General features: G+C 39.6%; 1 protein-coding gene across 5 annotated transcripts in view; it reads left to right on the forward strand.

Annotated features, from left to right (window-relative positions):
* Positions 1-14,632, forward strand: part of Inpp4b (inositol polyphosphate-4-phosphatase type II B) — a 739,919-nt gene that overhangs the window by 368,155 nt on the left and 357,132 nt on the right. For all 5 annotated transcript variants that reach the window (XM_036187401.1, XM_036187404.1, XM_036187402.1 and 2 more), the window contains one exon: positions 13,632-13,845. In XM_036187401.1, coding sequence (XP_036043294.1) covers positions 13,755-13,845 — 91 coding nt within the window. In that variant the 5' untranslated portion in view covers positions 13,632-13,754. The remainder of the gene's footprint in view (positions 1-13,631; positions 13,846-14,632) is intronic.

A 14,632-nucleotide genomic window follows, 5' to 3' on the forward strand; every position in this document is an offset into this window, starting at 1 on the left:
TTGCTTTTTCATGATTTTCTTTCAGGGACTTACTGTTTTTTTCTGCTTTGTTTGTCCTTTCCTCTAGTTTTTATTTTTATAGCATTCTTCACATTTTTTGTTTGTCTGTTCTTCCACTTCATTTTTGATTTCTTCTATATAAGGCTCTAGCCTTTTCATGACGTTATTCATAAGGTTGTTTTCTTCTGCTTTTCCATTTTGTGATGGTCATGTCTAGCTTTTGGAGGAGGGCTAGGTTCTGGTGATGCTGTATTGTTCTTTATTTTGTTGTACATACTTCTGCCTTGATGTCTGCCCATCTCCTTGTGGATTTGTTCTTGGTCTTATCAGCACACTTGGTACAGACAGAGCTGACAGATTCAGGAAGCCTCTCTCTGGTCCAGATGGAAGCTCTGGGCCAGATGGGAGTGCTGGCGGGATGAGAGCTGGGGGCTGGAAGCTGAGTCTCAGGAAGTCCATGGACTTTCCTTATCTTGTCCAGATGGGAGCTCCAGGGCAGGATGGGACCTGGGGCCTGGTTTCTAAGTCTCAGGAAATGGCTGAGGTCTGGGGGGAAAAGGGTGTGGAGATTGCAGGGTCTGCCTGCAGTCTTGGAAAAGGGGAACCTTCCTGCGGGGCCTGCAGGATGGCCAGAAACTGGGGCCAAGTTGGGCAGGTCTTCCCCAGAATGGCTGGTGCCCAGGGATGGGACCTTGGGGCAGGCCTCTCTGGGTATGACCACAGGTACCCCCCCTCTGGTCCAGATGGGAGTTCTAGGGCAGGATGTAAGCTGGGGGCTGGTTTCTATGTCTCAGGAAGTGGATGGGGTCTCAGGCAGATGGGTGTCGGGGCAGGGCGTGGTGATTGTAGGGTCTGCTGGGGGTCTTGGAGAAGGGGAACCTTCCTGGTGGTGTTGGGGGGTCCCACCCTATGGCAAGAACCTGGGGCCAAGTTGGGCAGGTCTTCCCTGGAATGGCTGGTGCCCAGGGCTGGGACCTAGGGGCAGACCTCTCTGCGTATGTCCCCAGTGACTCACCTCTGGTCCAGATTGGAGTTCAGGGGGAGATGGGAGCTGGGGGCTGGTCCAACATACTTGATTCTTACATTTTATTTCTAAACTATCTTTGTTTTGCTTCTTTTCAGTACTAGTGCTTGGACCCAAGGCCTTCCACATGCCAGCCAAGCCCTCTACAAATGAACCAAACTCCCAGCCCCTATTCTTTCCATGATCAGTAGTAGTATGTGAACATATCACTAAATGGTTCAAGAGGAGACCAAGATTAAATAAGGCATGCATTTTCCATTCTTTGGGGGCACCTTCTTTCTTGCAGATTGCTAGAACAAAATGGAACTAGTCAGGAATAAAGGCCCATTTACAATCTAAGAGCAGGCAGACAATAGCCAGTGCCTCACATTGGCATCTCCTCAGCACATGACCCCAAAACACAGGCTCCTCTGGTCAGTTTTCCTTACATGTCATATCATCCTTTTTTGTAGGTTGACCATGACATCTCCTGATCTTAATTTTCAAATTATTACATTAAGTCCATGAATGTTTTTGCCTTTCACTTTCTTGGGGAATACTTCCTTATTTTCTGTCTTGTAAGGACATCGCCCATACTGTTTCCTCAACAGAGCATCAAGGTCCACACTGTAGACTTTAAGGTGAGGCTGTCTTCTTAGGCCTCCTGTGTTGCTATGACCTCATGTAAGATTTCAGATGTGTAACTACCTTCAACTTTTGCTCACATTTGTCACATTTATTGACCAAGCTTCCGTCCTCTGCAAATTATTCTTAGGGACATTATCTCCCCCTGATCCCCAAGTTCTGACTGTTATTCTTTTAAATGATTAGATGATTTAATTTCCATGGAAACTTCCTATGTAACACCCATCATGCATAGTTTCTTTATCATTTAGATGTTAGCCAGTTTCAGCCACCCACTTATCTCATGATTGTACTTAGAAGTTTTCATCAGTTAGAATGGAATACTTCACTCATCTGCCACTAAATCACATCTTTCCCTTTAGACAGCTTCCCAATTCAGCCTAAATGATTTCAATTTCTTTATTAGTATCACATTATTGGTTTCATCTTTTTCTCAACACATTATGAGACAAATTTTTAAAACTGTGTCACTTGTACCATCTTGCTAGGCTGCCCAGCCCTTTGGCAGTCACCAAGTAGTTAAACTGTCACCCTCCCATCTGTGGTGTCAAGCCCAGACTATTTGTTCTGACACAGCACTCATGATGGTCAACTAAAGACTCCATCTACCTCCCTAAAGCTCCTACACATGGCCCCTTTTTTTCTTCCAGCGCATGACTGCCTCTTTTTAGTTGATTAAGTTCATAAGAATATGTAAAACAGATAAATGAATAAGGACAAATAGAGTATATGCCTCTTTTTATCTCTAAGAAAACTCCACAGATGGAGTTTAAAATGACTATGTTCTCTTCCAGACCACATTCCCCATGCCTCTCTTTGCCAACATCCCAGGATGTCTGACTTCCCAGTTCATTGTGTACTTCCCTGTAGGAAGCATCTCATGTCTGTGCAAAATGGAGCTACGTGTTTGAAATTATTAGAGTGTTGGCTTACATGTTTTGACTCTTTCTAAACATCTTATCATGTTTTCAGTCTTCCTGCCCCTCCTGTGTCTTACCCTCCTTTTCTTAATATTTTCTGAATTTGATCATTTTGTTAAATGAAACAAAAATTTATTAACTTTGCTGCCAAATAGAATGGAAAATCCACAATATACTGATGTACTTTCTTACTTAGGGATATTTAGCCTGTTTGCAATGCTTTTTATTATTGGAACTTCACTAGTTGTGAGCATTCTCCAAATTATTTCCTTGCATGCAGTTCTGTTTCTTTCAAATATCTGCTTTAAAGTGGTATTGGTTTTCCACTTTGCCAGACATTGTCAGTTTGGTTTCCACTGTGGCTGATCTTCATCACTGTAGAAACTTCCATTGCTTAAGTGTTCACCAACACTTCAGGCTTGCCATTTAATGCTGTCACCTACTGATGATGATATGGTCATATCTCATTTGTTTGCCAGACTGACAATGAATTTGAAAACTTCCCAATTTTTTTCTAAGCCAAGTCTGTTTAATATTTTAATTACTAGTTCATATATTCACAAGGATTTTTTTCTGATTGAGTTGATTTGACTTTTGTTATTAATTTACTGGCATTATACATATTTTCTGGAAAGTAAATATTCATATATTATAGTTGTTGTCTATACTAATTTCTTTTTTCTATTTTTGTAAATGTAATTTGAACTTTTCTAGTTATAAATTATAAGCCTAGATTATGTATTTGGGATCCATTTTCCTAATACATGCATTTAAAACTATAGCTTTCGTTTCCATGTGACAAATAGCCAATTGAATGGAAGCACATGAATTATGAACCAACGGCTGAGGAGCCCCCAGCTGGATCAGGCCCTCTGGATAAGTGAGACAATTGAATAGCTTGATTTGTTTGGGAGGCATCCAGTCTGTGGGACCAGGACCTGTCCTTAGTGCATGAGCTGGCTGTTTGGAACCTTGGGCTTATGCAGGGACAGATTGCTCAGCCTGGAAGGAGAGGACAGGACCTGCCTGTACTGAATCCACCAGGTTTAAATGAATCCCCAGGGGTGTCTTGGCCCTGGAGGAGATGGTAATGGAGGGGAGGGGTTGGGGGGAAGGTGGGGGAGGGGATGGGAGGGGGGAGGAAAGGGGAACCCATGGCTGATGTATAAAATTAAAACACATAATAATAATAAAATAAATTTTAAAAAACTATAGCTTTCACTCCAATCATATTTTGATACATAGTATACAGACTTCCCTAAATTTTAAACACATAAAATGTATCCTTATAACTTTGATTCACAAGTTATGTGGAAATATATTATTTAACTTCTATCCACTTGAAGAATTTTCTAAATATCTTTTACTGGGTAATTTCCAGTTTAATTTTATTGTGGCCAGAGATGTATTTTTATTACTTCACTTCTTTTAAACTTGTTAGGGTTTATTTTATAACCCCAAACAATCTATCTTAGTGGATTCTCTGGGTTCACTTTGAAAAAGAAAATTGGAATTGTGTTGTCAGGAAGCAGGTGTCTAGATGGTCATTAGCTGAGCTCAAGAAGGTTTGTCTGGAGCTCTACTGAAGGAACATTGATGCCTCCAGGGGGAACACTGAGTAGATCTACTTCTTTTTCTGGCTCTATTGTTAGATGTATAGAGGATTATTCATATATTATTCCTTTAGGGTTATTATGCCTCTTGGTGATCAACATTTTATAATTTAACCATAGCCCTGATAATATTAGTGAAGCAAAATCAGTTTTGTTAAGCATTTGGGAAGCTGCTCTAGCCTTCTTCTGATGAGTGTCTGTAGTGTCCATATTTTCTCATCCCTTCACTTCTTCCCTGGCTATACTAACAGATTGAAATGTAAAACAAAAATAAAGAATATACTTGAATGTAGCTGTGAAATAATATAGAGTTTGCATTTTCTATTCTGCATAATCTTAGTTCTGAATATTGGTGTCCATGTAATATAATTACTTATATGTTTGAATTAAAATCATTGTGGTCACTGGATTCCATATATTCTAGTTCAGTTCTATTTTAAAAATTGCACATGCATTGATGCAGGGAGCCTTGCTCCCAATGGGTCCAACTACCTGGGAGAGATGTGTGAAGTCAGTGCAGCAAAGAAATTATGACCACCTGTTTCAACCAAGTGGCCTCATGTAGCCTGGCCGTTTTTGTTTATAATATTTAAATAACTTGCATGAACAGTTTTACAGTTTGTTTCCTTAAGTTTCTAATAATGGTAACAGTAATTGCCAGTTTGTTCCTTTACCCCATTCTCCTTCCATCCCCCACTTTCCTACCAGTAACTATTACCTTCTTGATCCATAGCTCTAATGTCAGGAGCATACATAGTGTTGCAAACGATGAAGGAAGTTTTCTAACTAGATACATCTACCGGTAGAACAGTGTGTCCAGTTGACAGCATTTATGGTTACAAAGTCATGGCGACTGAGAGATAGTTTTGTCTCTAGTGGTTAATATTTACTTCTGGTAAAATCTAGTTCTCACAATCAACTCACCAGCCAAGGCTGAATCAATTCATTTTTCATTCTGCACTACTATGGCTCTTATGGGGGATAGTCCAGATTTTTATCCCTATCATCCTGTAAACTAAATAACCTAAAAGCTTACTCTTAAGAGTTGGCACTGCTTATCCCTTGTTCTCATGCTCCCTTCCCCTCAACTTCCTTCAGTATTGGCACAGCTATTAGAAAGGAGGGCCCTGTGGGTTTCTATGATTCTGCTTCAATCACTGACCCTAGACTGTTTCCATTAACTCCTGATATCATCTATTCATTTGCATTTCTCTTAGACTCATGTGGTTAAAATCATCATCTCCAGAACCGTTATACAAATTTGTAATGACATGAGCTACTATGACTCTTTAAGGGTAGCCATACGGTGGATTGGAAAGGCAGCATCCTGTTCTTAAGAAGCCTTAATTCATAGTCATACTTGAAACATCAAAGGTTTAGGAGCTGAATCAGATCCATTGTACATTTCTAACTACATCCCCTCTGGCTCACCAAAAGGAGACTCATTAGGTGGAAGTTTTCCTTTTGTAGTAGCTATTTTATCCATAGCTCTGAGAAAATGAAACTAGAGGCATCCAGCAACATGATTTGTATAAAGAAAGCACAGAGAGCAGGTAGCACAGACGGCAGGTAGCACAGATGGCAGGTAGCACAGGCAGGTAGCACCTATGCTCCTGGGGTCACGCCCAGAATTATGCAGTGAACTATCATCCATTAGCCTTGCCAAAATGGGTCTGATTCTCCAGGGCCTTGCTACAAGGAGAATTTGTTTGTGCTGTTCTCAGGCCTTGTACCCTAAAGAAGTTACATGGCTCCTGGCAAATTTATATTTTTACTCTATTCTATCCCCATTATTAGCTTATCATATATGGTTAAATGCCATTATTGATTACCATTGATGATGTCATATCCAGTGTAATTCTTCAATGTCTGTCTCCTAATATGTTGGTAGAATAATCATATACTTTTCCTTTAATACATAAGCAATACAATGTATTCCTCATTGCTTCTTCTCATTGTTTTTAGTGTTGCTCATATGTATACACACATATATGTATATTATCCTTTTAGATGCTATAAACACAGAATATTTTCTTATTAATTTTGCTGTAAACTGGTGGTTTCTGTTTCTAGATTACAGGTCAAATCTAGGATACAGTGACTTTTGTCTGATGAAGTTTATCAATGGCTGATTTTTACATAGCCCACAAATTATTTGTTTCTCTCTCCTTTTTCCTTTTGTTCAGTGGCAGAGGACAAAGCTAGGGCCTTGTAAATTTACTGTCTGAGCAGAAAGTACCCACTTCTGCCTTAAGGAATTCTCTTGTGTCCTTACTAAAAGCAAGGGGGAATGAAGTTATCTTTTGTTTTTCATTGTGGCATCTCCAGAGCTGTTCTTTATTTTATAGACCTGCATGTCTCTGCCATGCTTGAAGAACTTCTCTTACTGTTGTGTGAAGTGCTGGTGATGAGTTCATCACTGCTTGATTCCAGATGAGGAGTCTTTAGTGCTCTTCAGTGCTTAGTGGTTATTTTTGCCTTGTGTTGAACTCTGGGTTGACAGGTTGTCCTATTTCAGAACAGTGGAGATGTCAGTCTGCTCTTTTAACACAAAGCCATTGAAGCCATTGTGTTTTGTTATGTTTTGCTTAGACTGCTTCAGGGTTTCCCCTGTGATGGGTCACAACACTGTGAGTAGGACTAATGCTGGGGTGTGTGTGTGTGTGTGTGTGTGTGTGTGTGTGTGTGTGTGTGCTTTAATGCTGTGCCAGGGTGAGCTCGTCCCTAGCCTGATGTTTCTGAGTGTCTTTGAATAAGTGTTTCAGTATTGTTCAGCAGGTTGGGAGCCATCTCCATCAGAATCAGCTCAAATATTCGCTCTGTTCCCTCTTCTGAGAGGCAGAGTGTCCATGCTTGGTGTCACCAACATGTTGTCACTGGCCTCTTCTTTGCTCTTTGTGTCTGTTTGGGGACATTCTATCGACCTACTTTCTGATTTGGTAGTTTCTAGGTTGGGACAAATCTACAGACAAGTCTGCCAAAGACTGTCTTCATTGTGTTCCTCCCTCTAGTTTACATTTTTCAATATTTATTTTGTTCATTTTGCTCTTTCCATCTTTGCCATTATTCCTCATCTGGTTGCTTGTGTAGAATTTTCTGCTATAGCTTTCAAAACACTCTCTTTCCAGTTCTATCTTTGATAGTTTCCACATCTGTTCACTACCTGGATGTGGCTTCTTTAATTATGCTCTTACACTTTCTCTAGAAAACTTCTCTTGTTTAGCCCTCCCTCATCTCTGCTCCTCCATGCTCCTTCCTTCTCATTGTCCTCCTCCTCCTTTCCCTTGCTTGCTTTCCTCTTAATCCTCATCTGTGTGATATGTAGAACAGCAGACCTTGAGCTAAAGAGGGTTCATGGCTGGAGTTGGACATCCCAGTTTTACTTTTAAGCCTTTAACATGTATGCTGGGGAGCTGGAGTCAATCTAGTCAGTAATTCAGCAGGCTTCAGTATTGTTCCTATGGCAACCTTCCGTGCACAGTGAACCACACATTCTACACAGTAGGAGTAGGGCAGAGTGGCTGGAGACTGCTCTCTGCTCTCAACTTCAGGCTTTTTTTGCGGGGGGAGGATGTTCCTGGTTCACATGTGAACTGTGGCATGCTCACAATGTTCACAAGTGGAATGTGGGCAGCTTGCTATATTTACATTCTGTTTTTCTTGAAGTGGGGCATGAGTCAGGCAGGTTTCTTAGTTTCTGCTGATTTCTTAGAATCTAGATCTCAGATAGTAAGCTCCTTGACCTTAGGTCATAGTAATAAAGATTTGAAAGTCATTAGTGGTCCTGTCTCAGAGATTCCCACTGTTTTCTTGTTTCCACTCTCGAAGTGCAATGGGTCTGGGCTTGCACCCTCATGGAAACAGGACCTGTCATTTCTGCATTGTAGGGATGTGACTCAACTAGTGCTATGTGCTTTCCTGCAGTGACTTCTCCCCCCACATGCATGTGTCACAAAGAGGTGCCATGCAGACACCCACTGAACTCTGCCTTCTTCATAAGCCCCCGAGTGTTGGCTAAGACAAAGGACCTATTGATGAGTACAGACAACCCCTGACTTATGGACCTCAGGAGGCTTCTCAACCCTGATGATACCCCTGAACTATTAGTAATTAATCTAACATTCTGACCAAGTTCTTACAACAAGCTTGTGGCCTACCATTCTTCTTGTTCTTGGTCCCTTGGAGGCTGCTATATTTTTTGTTTGTTTTGTTTTTTCCTAGATTCAGGTCAATTGATGGTCTTCATACTTTTTTGTAATTCGTCAGTGGAACGTTTCACTTGTCTTCATTGTTGGCTTTTCCTTGACTGTTGAGTGGGGCTGACTAACTTTAGGTCTTTGCAAATGAAAGCTCGAAAGTTCTGTGTCTACTTTCTAGGTATGCTTTTCTGTTTTCTCATTGTTATAGTATTATTTGTTCATAGATCATTTTCATTTTAATGTTTACAAATGCCTTAAGTTGCTATTGCTGTGATTAAACACCATGACCAAAAGCAACTTGAGGAAAAAGGGGTTGCTTCAGCTTATATGTCCTGATCACAGCCCGTCATGAAGCGTTGTCAAGGCAAGAACTCAAAGCAGGAACCTGGAGGAAAAACTAAAGCGAAGGTCATAAAAGGGCACTGCTTAATGGCTTTGTCTTTTACAGCTTGCTCGACTTGCTTCCTTGCACATCCCAGGACCACCAGCACCATGGTGGCACTAGCCAGGTATGCCTGTCCCTCTGCCATCAATCATTAACCAAGAAACTGTCCCACAGACTTGCCAACAGGTCAGTCTTATGCAGGCATTTTCTCAATTGTGATTCCTTCTTACCAGATATGTTTAAGTTTGTGTCAAGTTGAAAAAAGAAAACAACCAAGACTTTGGATTTATTAATCCTTACCTATACGGTCTGAGTTTTTCAAAGTAGATTGAGATTTCTCTATATTTAATATGAATATGTCTTTTTATTACAGGAAGTGAGGTCATTGTGGGAAGCATCCTTAAGTACATACATCTTCCTGTGAGACCACTGCCTCATTTTCAGTTCATGTCCATTTCCTTCCTTATAGCAGATTAAATTCTTATATTTCCCCTTACTGTTTCCTGCCTCCCTTAATCAATCAGTTATGCTTACATGTCACCATAAAAATAGTCCTTTCTCTACCCAGTGGCCCTGCTAACTTGAGAAAGAGCAGTTCAGTGGAGCAATAACAACATTCCATTGGCTGCTTCTTTATTCCTCTCTCCAGCTTTCCTCACAACTTCTTAAGATTTTTGTCAAGAATTTCTACTTATCTCCCTAAGTATCTTTGTGTCTTATGATTGATTCTCCAAACCTTTCTTTTCATTTTTCAGTGAACTTACACATTGTATTGACTTAACCATTAGACAGTGTTTCCAAATATACATATATTATTCTATCCCATCTCTCGCTCTAGTGAGAATCTATGCTCATGTGTGTTCAAGCACGTTGTAAGTGGAGCAACATGCTTAAATACCAAAATTCACCTCCATAACTGAAATGTTGCCTTGTTTGTTCTCCAGAAAGTTCACTGGCTTAGAGTTTCCTAGGCATTGACAACATTCCTATTTTTCATAATTGCTACTCTAATATCACACCAAATTCTGTCACTAATACCCATAAGTCTGTTTAACAATTTCGTTTGAAATTTTGGCTCTCTTTTCTAACCAGCTATTTCTATGTTGGCAGAAATTCTCATTTTATTTTTCTGGACTACTAAAATCACCTACAAATAAGATGATTTCCTCATCATTACCATTATTCAGGCTTCTAGGCTAATCTTTACTTTGGCACTTGGTGAACTTTCTACAGTTCAAATATACGGTATATGTGACATGTCTTTCTTCTCTGTCTATCTAGTCTGCTTTGTGGGCTTTTCTATTAGCTAATCACTGAATGTTTGTACTTTTTGTTTGGAAACCACTCTCCTTCCTTAAAAATGGAGGATAAAATATACGTCTTCATGTTGAGCTCTAGGACATATTTCATCAACTCTGTGTGAGTAGAGATAAGGCAAAGGAATGAACCTGGGGTGGCTGCCCTAGATTTAGGATAGGAGGCAGGACATCAAAATGTTTATCCACTCATGAGCCTCCCCTCCCTTTGGGACTTTCAAGTCCTAGAGTGGAGTAAAATTCCCCTACCCTTGGATCTGGTCTCACACCCCACTCTTGTACACCAATTACAGCTTTATAGGGATCCCAAGCACCCAAGCAGGTACACTCACATCACAGAAAGTGGAAGAGGAAGTGAGCACACCTCACTTCATCAAGCTCAGTTGTCTTGCCCTTTCCTGTCCTAGAATAACTAACAGGGCTTGGTCCCTGTAGACCCACAGCACTGTTCAATACAGCTAAATTCTGTCATTTAATCACATGTGTGCTCTTACCATACATTTTTTAATGTAATCACTGTAAGACTGATTCTTCTATTCTCTTTTATCTTTTTGTAATTTTTATTACAATTTCAGTCCCTCTTAAAAAATTTTAATGTAACCTTTCTTTAAACATTTCTCAAACATGACAAGGCTATGTTACTATAGGACAGTGTGGTAGAAGAATGTTATGAGAAACACACCACAATGGTACATCATTTTGTTATCATGTATTGTGCCTACTGTTTACCTTCAGCATTCTGTCTTGACCAGAAGATGACATTTGATCTGGCTGCCAATAATGAATGACCAGCACTACACTACAATGTTGAAGACATTTTTAATGTTTTAATGTTGAAGACATCTCATATTACCCCTCCACTGTGAATGTCTCTGTGTTACCCTATGTGTGGCCAGTTTCTTCCTAAGTAACCATGATGTCTTTTCATGACTTTGATGAGCACGTTAGAGTTTTCATTTTAGTGTGAGGTATGTAAAGTATTTAACAATTCTTATCACATGGTTTATGATAAATACTGCTGAATTAAATGTAACTTGAAATATAGCTACCTATCATTCATCTTTCTCTGGAGAAGCAGGAGAGAACCAGCAGCACTTTCCAGCTGTTGTGGCAGACTCTGTATTTTATTTATTGCTCTAAGTAGATCCAAAGGTTGAAGACCTGGACTGAATAGTCACTCTGCTTAAAAACAGACCTTTAAATACATGCACAGTATGCAGAAACCACAGTATGGATGACCAGCAAACCAGAAAACTTCCAAACAGACCCCCAAAAAGGAAGCCAACCCCAGCAGTAGATAACTACCATACTTACCACCTGAAAATCCAGTGTTTTTTTCTGGAGCTTTGCTGCTTCTGTGTTCTGAGGCATATATCTTGATAGCAGGATCAAATTGTAACTATTTTTTAGTGTAACAAAAGAGGAGCAAAAATAGAACCTCGTGCTCAGCACTAGCACTTACTTTTCCATTGTGTACGTTTGCACTTGCTGTGTGTTCTGAGTGGATGATGCGCTCAAATGGGACCATGGCCATAAGAGCTCACAGCACCTTATTTCACTCTGGTCTGTCTCTCCTCATTACACAAGTGCACACATGTACCTGTATTAGCGTTTGTTTTATCAATTATTCACATTCACTGTGCTGAGTGGCTATTTTATCAAGGATTCCCATCATGTTTTGTGGATCTTTCAAATTTTTTAAATGACTGATCAGGATTAGGGTTGAGTATTTAATTAAAATAATATAATGAGGTTGACAAGATCCTTATACCCAAGAGCCACAGAATCTTTAGGTCTTAGGGACACTATGTAATGAATGTGTATGTGTGTGTGTGTGTGTGTGTGTGTGTGTGTGTATGTGTGTGTGTGTGTGTGTGTGTGTATTAGAAAAGAATTATTAATGCAAAAGATAAAAAATAAATTAGAAAGAATTGTCTTAATTCAAAAATTAATTTTGAAATTGATAGTTATGATATAATTGATGGCAAATAGTTCTTTACTGTGGTAGTATTGTGTTCCCCAAAATATTGTGCACCCTAATAAATTTATCTGGGGTCAGAGAACAGACAGCCACTAGATACAGAGCCTAAAATGGTGGCTAGAAAATGGGTCAGAGCAAGCCATAGCAGAAGCTGGGCGGTGGTAGTGCACTCCTTTTATCCCAGCACTTGGGAGGCAGAGCCAGGCAAATCTCTGTGTGTTCAAGGATACAGCCAGCATGGAGACACACACCTTTAATCCCAGAAAGTGAGCCTTTAATCCCAGGGAGTGATGGCAGAAAGAGAAAGATATATAAGGCATGAAGACCAGAAACTAGAAGCATTTGGCTGGTTAAGCTTTTAGGCTTTGGAGCAGCAGTTCAGCTGAGATTCATGTGGATGAGGACTCAGAAGCTTTCAGTCTGAGGAAATAAGACCAGCTGAGGAACTGGTGAGGTGAGGTGAGGTAGCTGTAGCTTATTCTGTCTTTCTGATCTTCCAGCAGTCACCCCAATAACTGGCCTCAGGCTTGTTCTTATTAACAAGACCTGTTAAGATTCCTGTTACACTTTACCTTAGACTATAGTCTCTTGTTTATATCATTAAGAACAAATATGCATTTATCTGCAGCTATTTTGCAATATTTTCTGAAGATTCATGATTCCTAAGAACTGAAGCTGAATCTTACATGAAGCCACTTTGTTAAGAACAACAGAATGCAGGATTGTTGATTGTGAGTTTTGAGGACACATCAGTATTCCAAACCAAACTTGTTGGCTGCTATCTCATTAAACAGCACTGTGAAGACATTTAAAGATTTTTTCACATTTTAATTCAGCTGGTAACTTGATTTAAGACAACATTGATATTTTTTTTCAATTCTTTCTTCGTCATGTACATCAACATGAATTTGTAACTATTTGAAGTGATCTACAGCAGGGTACTCAATGGTGGGGGGACTTTTTCAGTGTTGATTGCCATAAGTTTTCCATTGCTTTCATTTTCCTTTGAGCTGCAGCTTTTGAGAATTGTTTTTAATCTTCTCACACCATACCACAATCATTAAATAATTAAGCCATTATCATAAAGAATGGTAGGAGACTAGAAAATAAGGAGGCCTAAAACTCCCCTTTTCAACTTGTGGGCCCATTGTGAAATAATATTATGGTTCTGTGCTCATGACTAGTGCTCTGATGATGGAAGAGAGGGACATAGGGGACATAAAGGGAAATTCCAGTGGAAGGAGTCACAGTGATGGTCACAGTGGCAAATTGGGCAACTTCCTTGACAGGATGCTTGCAGCTATGTTCTAGCTCCGAAAGTTAAATTGAAGGGATGAATCTAACTTTCTGGATTTAGAAATTCTTCCTATGACTCTAATGATTATCGTGAAAACATTAACTTAGCCTAGAGCCTCCAGTGCGCTGTGTAGCTTGATTCTAGAAGTGTAAAAGGGCTTGGCATGCAGGAAAGGTAATCTGTAAGTAGTTGTAGTTTTTATATTAATTCTTAGCTTGGAATTGAGCTCTAAAATGGCTGCAATGTTGAATCTTGATATTTTCTATGTGCAGAATTTCACGGTGGGATATTAGATCATTAGTGTGAAGATACATCAGCAGCGTTAAACCAGAGCCCATTCTCTGGTACCATTTGGACAAGACACCGTGGAAAGTAAGTCAGTTGTGAGGTGGATCATGGAAATCAAAGAGGAAGGAACATCAGAAGAAGGCCAGCATTTTCTTCCTACAGCTCAGGCTAATGATCCTGAGGACATTCAGTTTACAAGTAAGTATATATGTCCTACCTCCTGTAGGTCTGTGAAGAGCCAAACTAGGTTAACCAGACAAACATCCCTGTGAGTTCACAGAAACCTGGATTTCACCAAACTGCATGAGATTACCCAGTTGTTTTCCCATTTTTCTCTGTGCTTTGGGCATGAGTGCATAACAACATTCTTCTCATCTTGTATTTCGGATCACACAGTTGATAGATAGGTCAACATGAACCAGCATCAAATGATCAAGTTTTCAAATGTGTATTAAAACACTGATAAATACATTTTATGGCCCCTTTCCAGATGCTAATCATATTTAAGAACAGCTTCTACTTGGTATTTATTTATTCCTATAGAGAATCAATATTTTGGAAGTTAAACATTGTTAAGACCAAACAGTATTTAAGGTGAACACATTAGTGAAAAATATTACACAATGTTTGCCTTGCTACTCTCCCAGACAACATTAATTCACATACCAGAGAACACTTAATTTGTCCAAGATTTAAATCTGATCATTGGAATCAATTTTCATGATACTCATGAAATTAAGAAATTTAAAAGAATACTGTTATTTCTCATGCTTAAAATTCTAGGTTTTCAGTTTGTTCTTTAGTTTAAACTGCACCCTTTTCTTTCAGAATGGTCCTTTTACTCAGAAAAACATGTTTAGCACCAGCAAATATATGCCTAGCCTCATTAAATTTATATCTTAAAAATCATCATTAGAAAATGATATTGGTTGAATGCATTACCAATAATTTTGGTTGCCAAAGCTTAGAGAGGAGTTTATTAGTA

The sequence above is a fragment of the Onychomys torridus genome, chromosome 5 (genome assembly GCF_903995425.1).
Source record: "Onychomys torridus chromosome 5, mOncTor1.1, whole genome shotgun sequence".
In the NCBI taxonomy this organism is placed as follows: domain Eukaryota; kingdom Metazoa; phylum Chordata; class Mammalia; order Rodentia; family Cricetidae; genus Onychomys; species Onychomys torridus.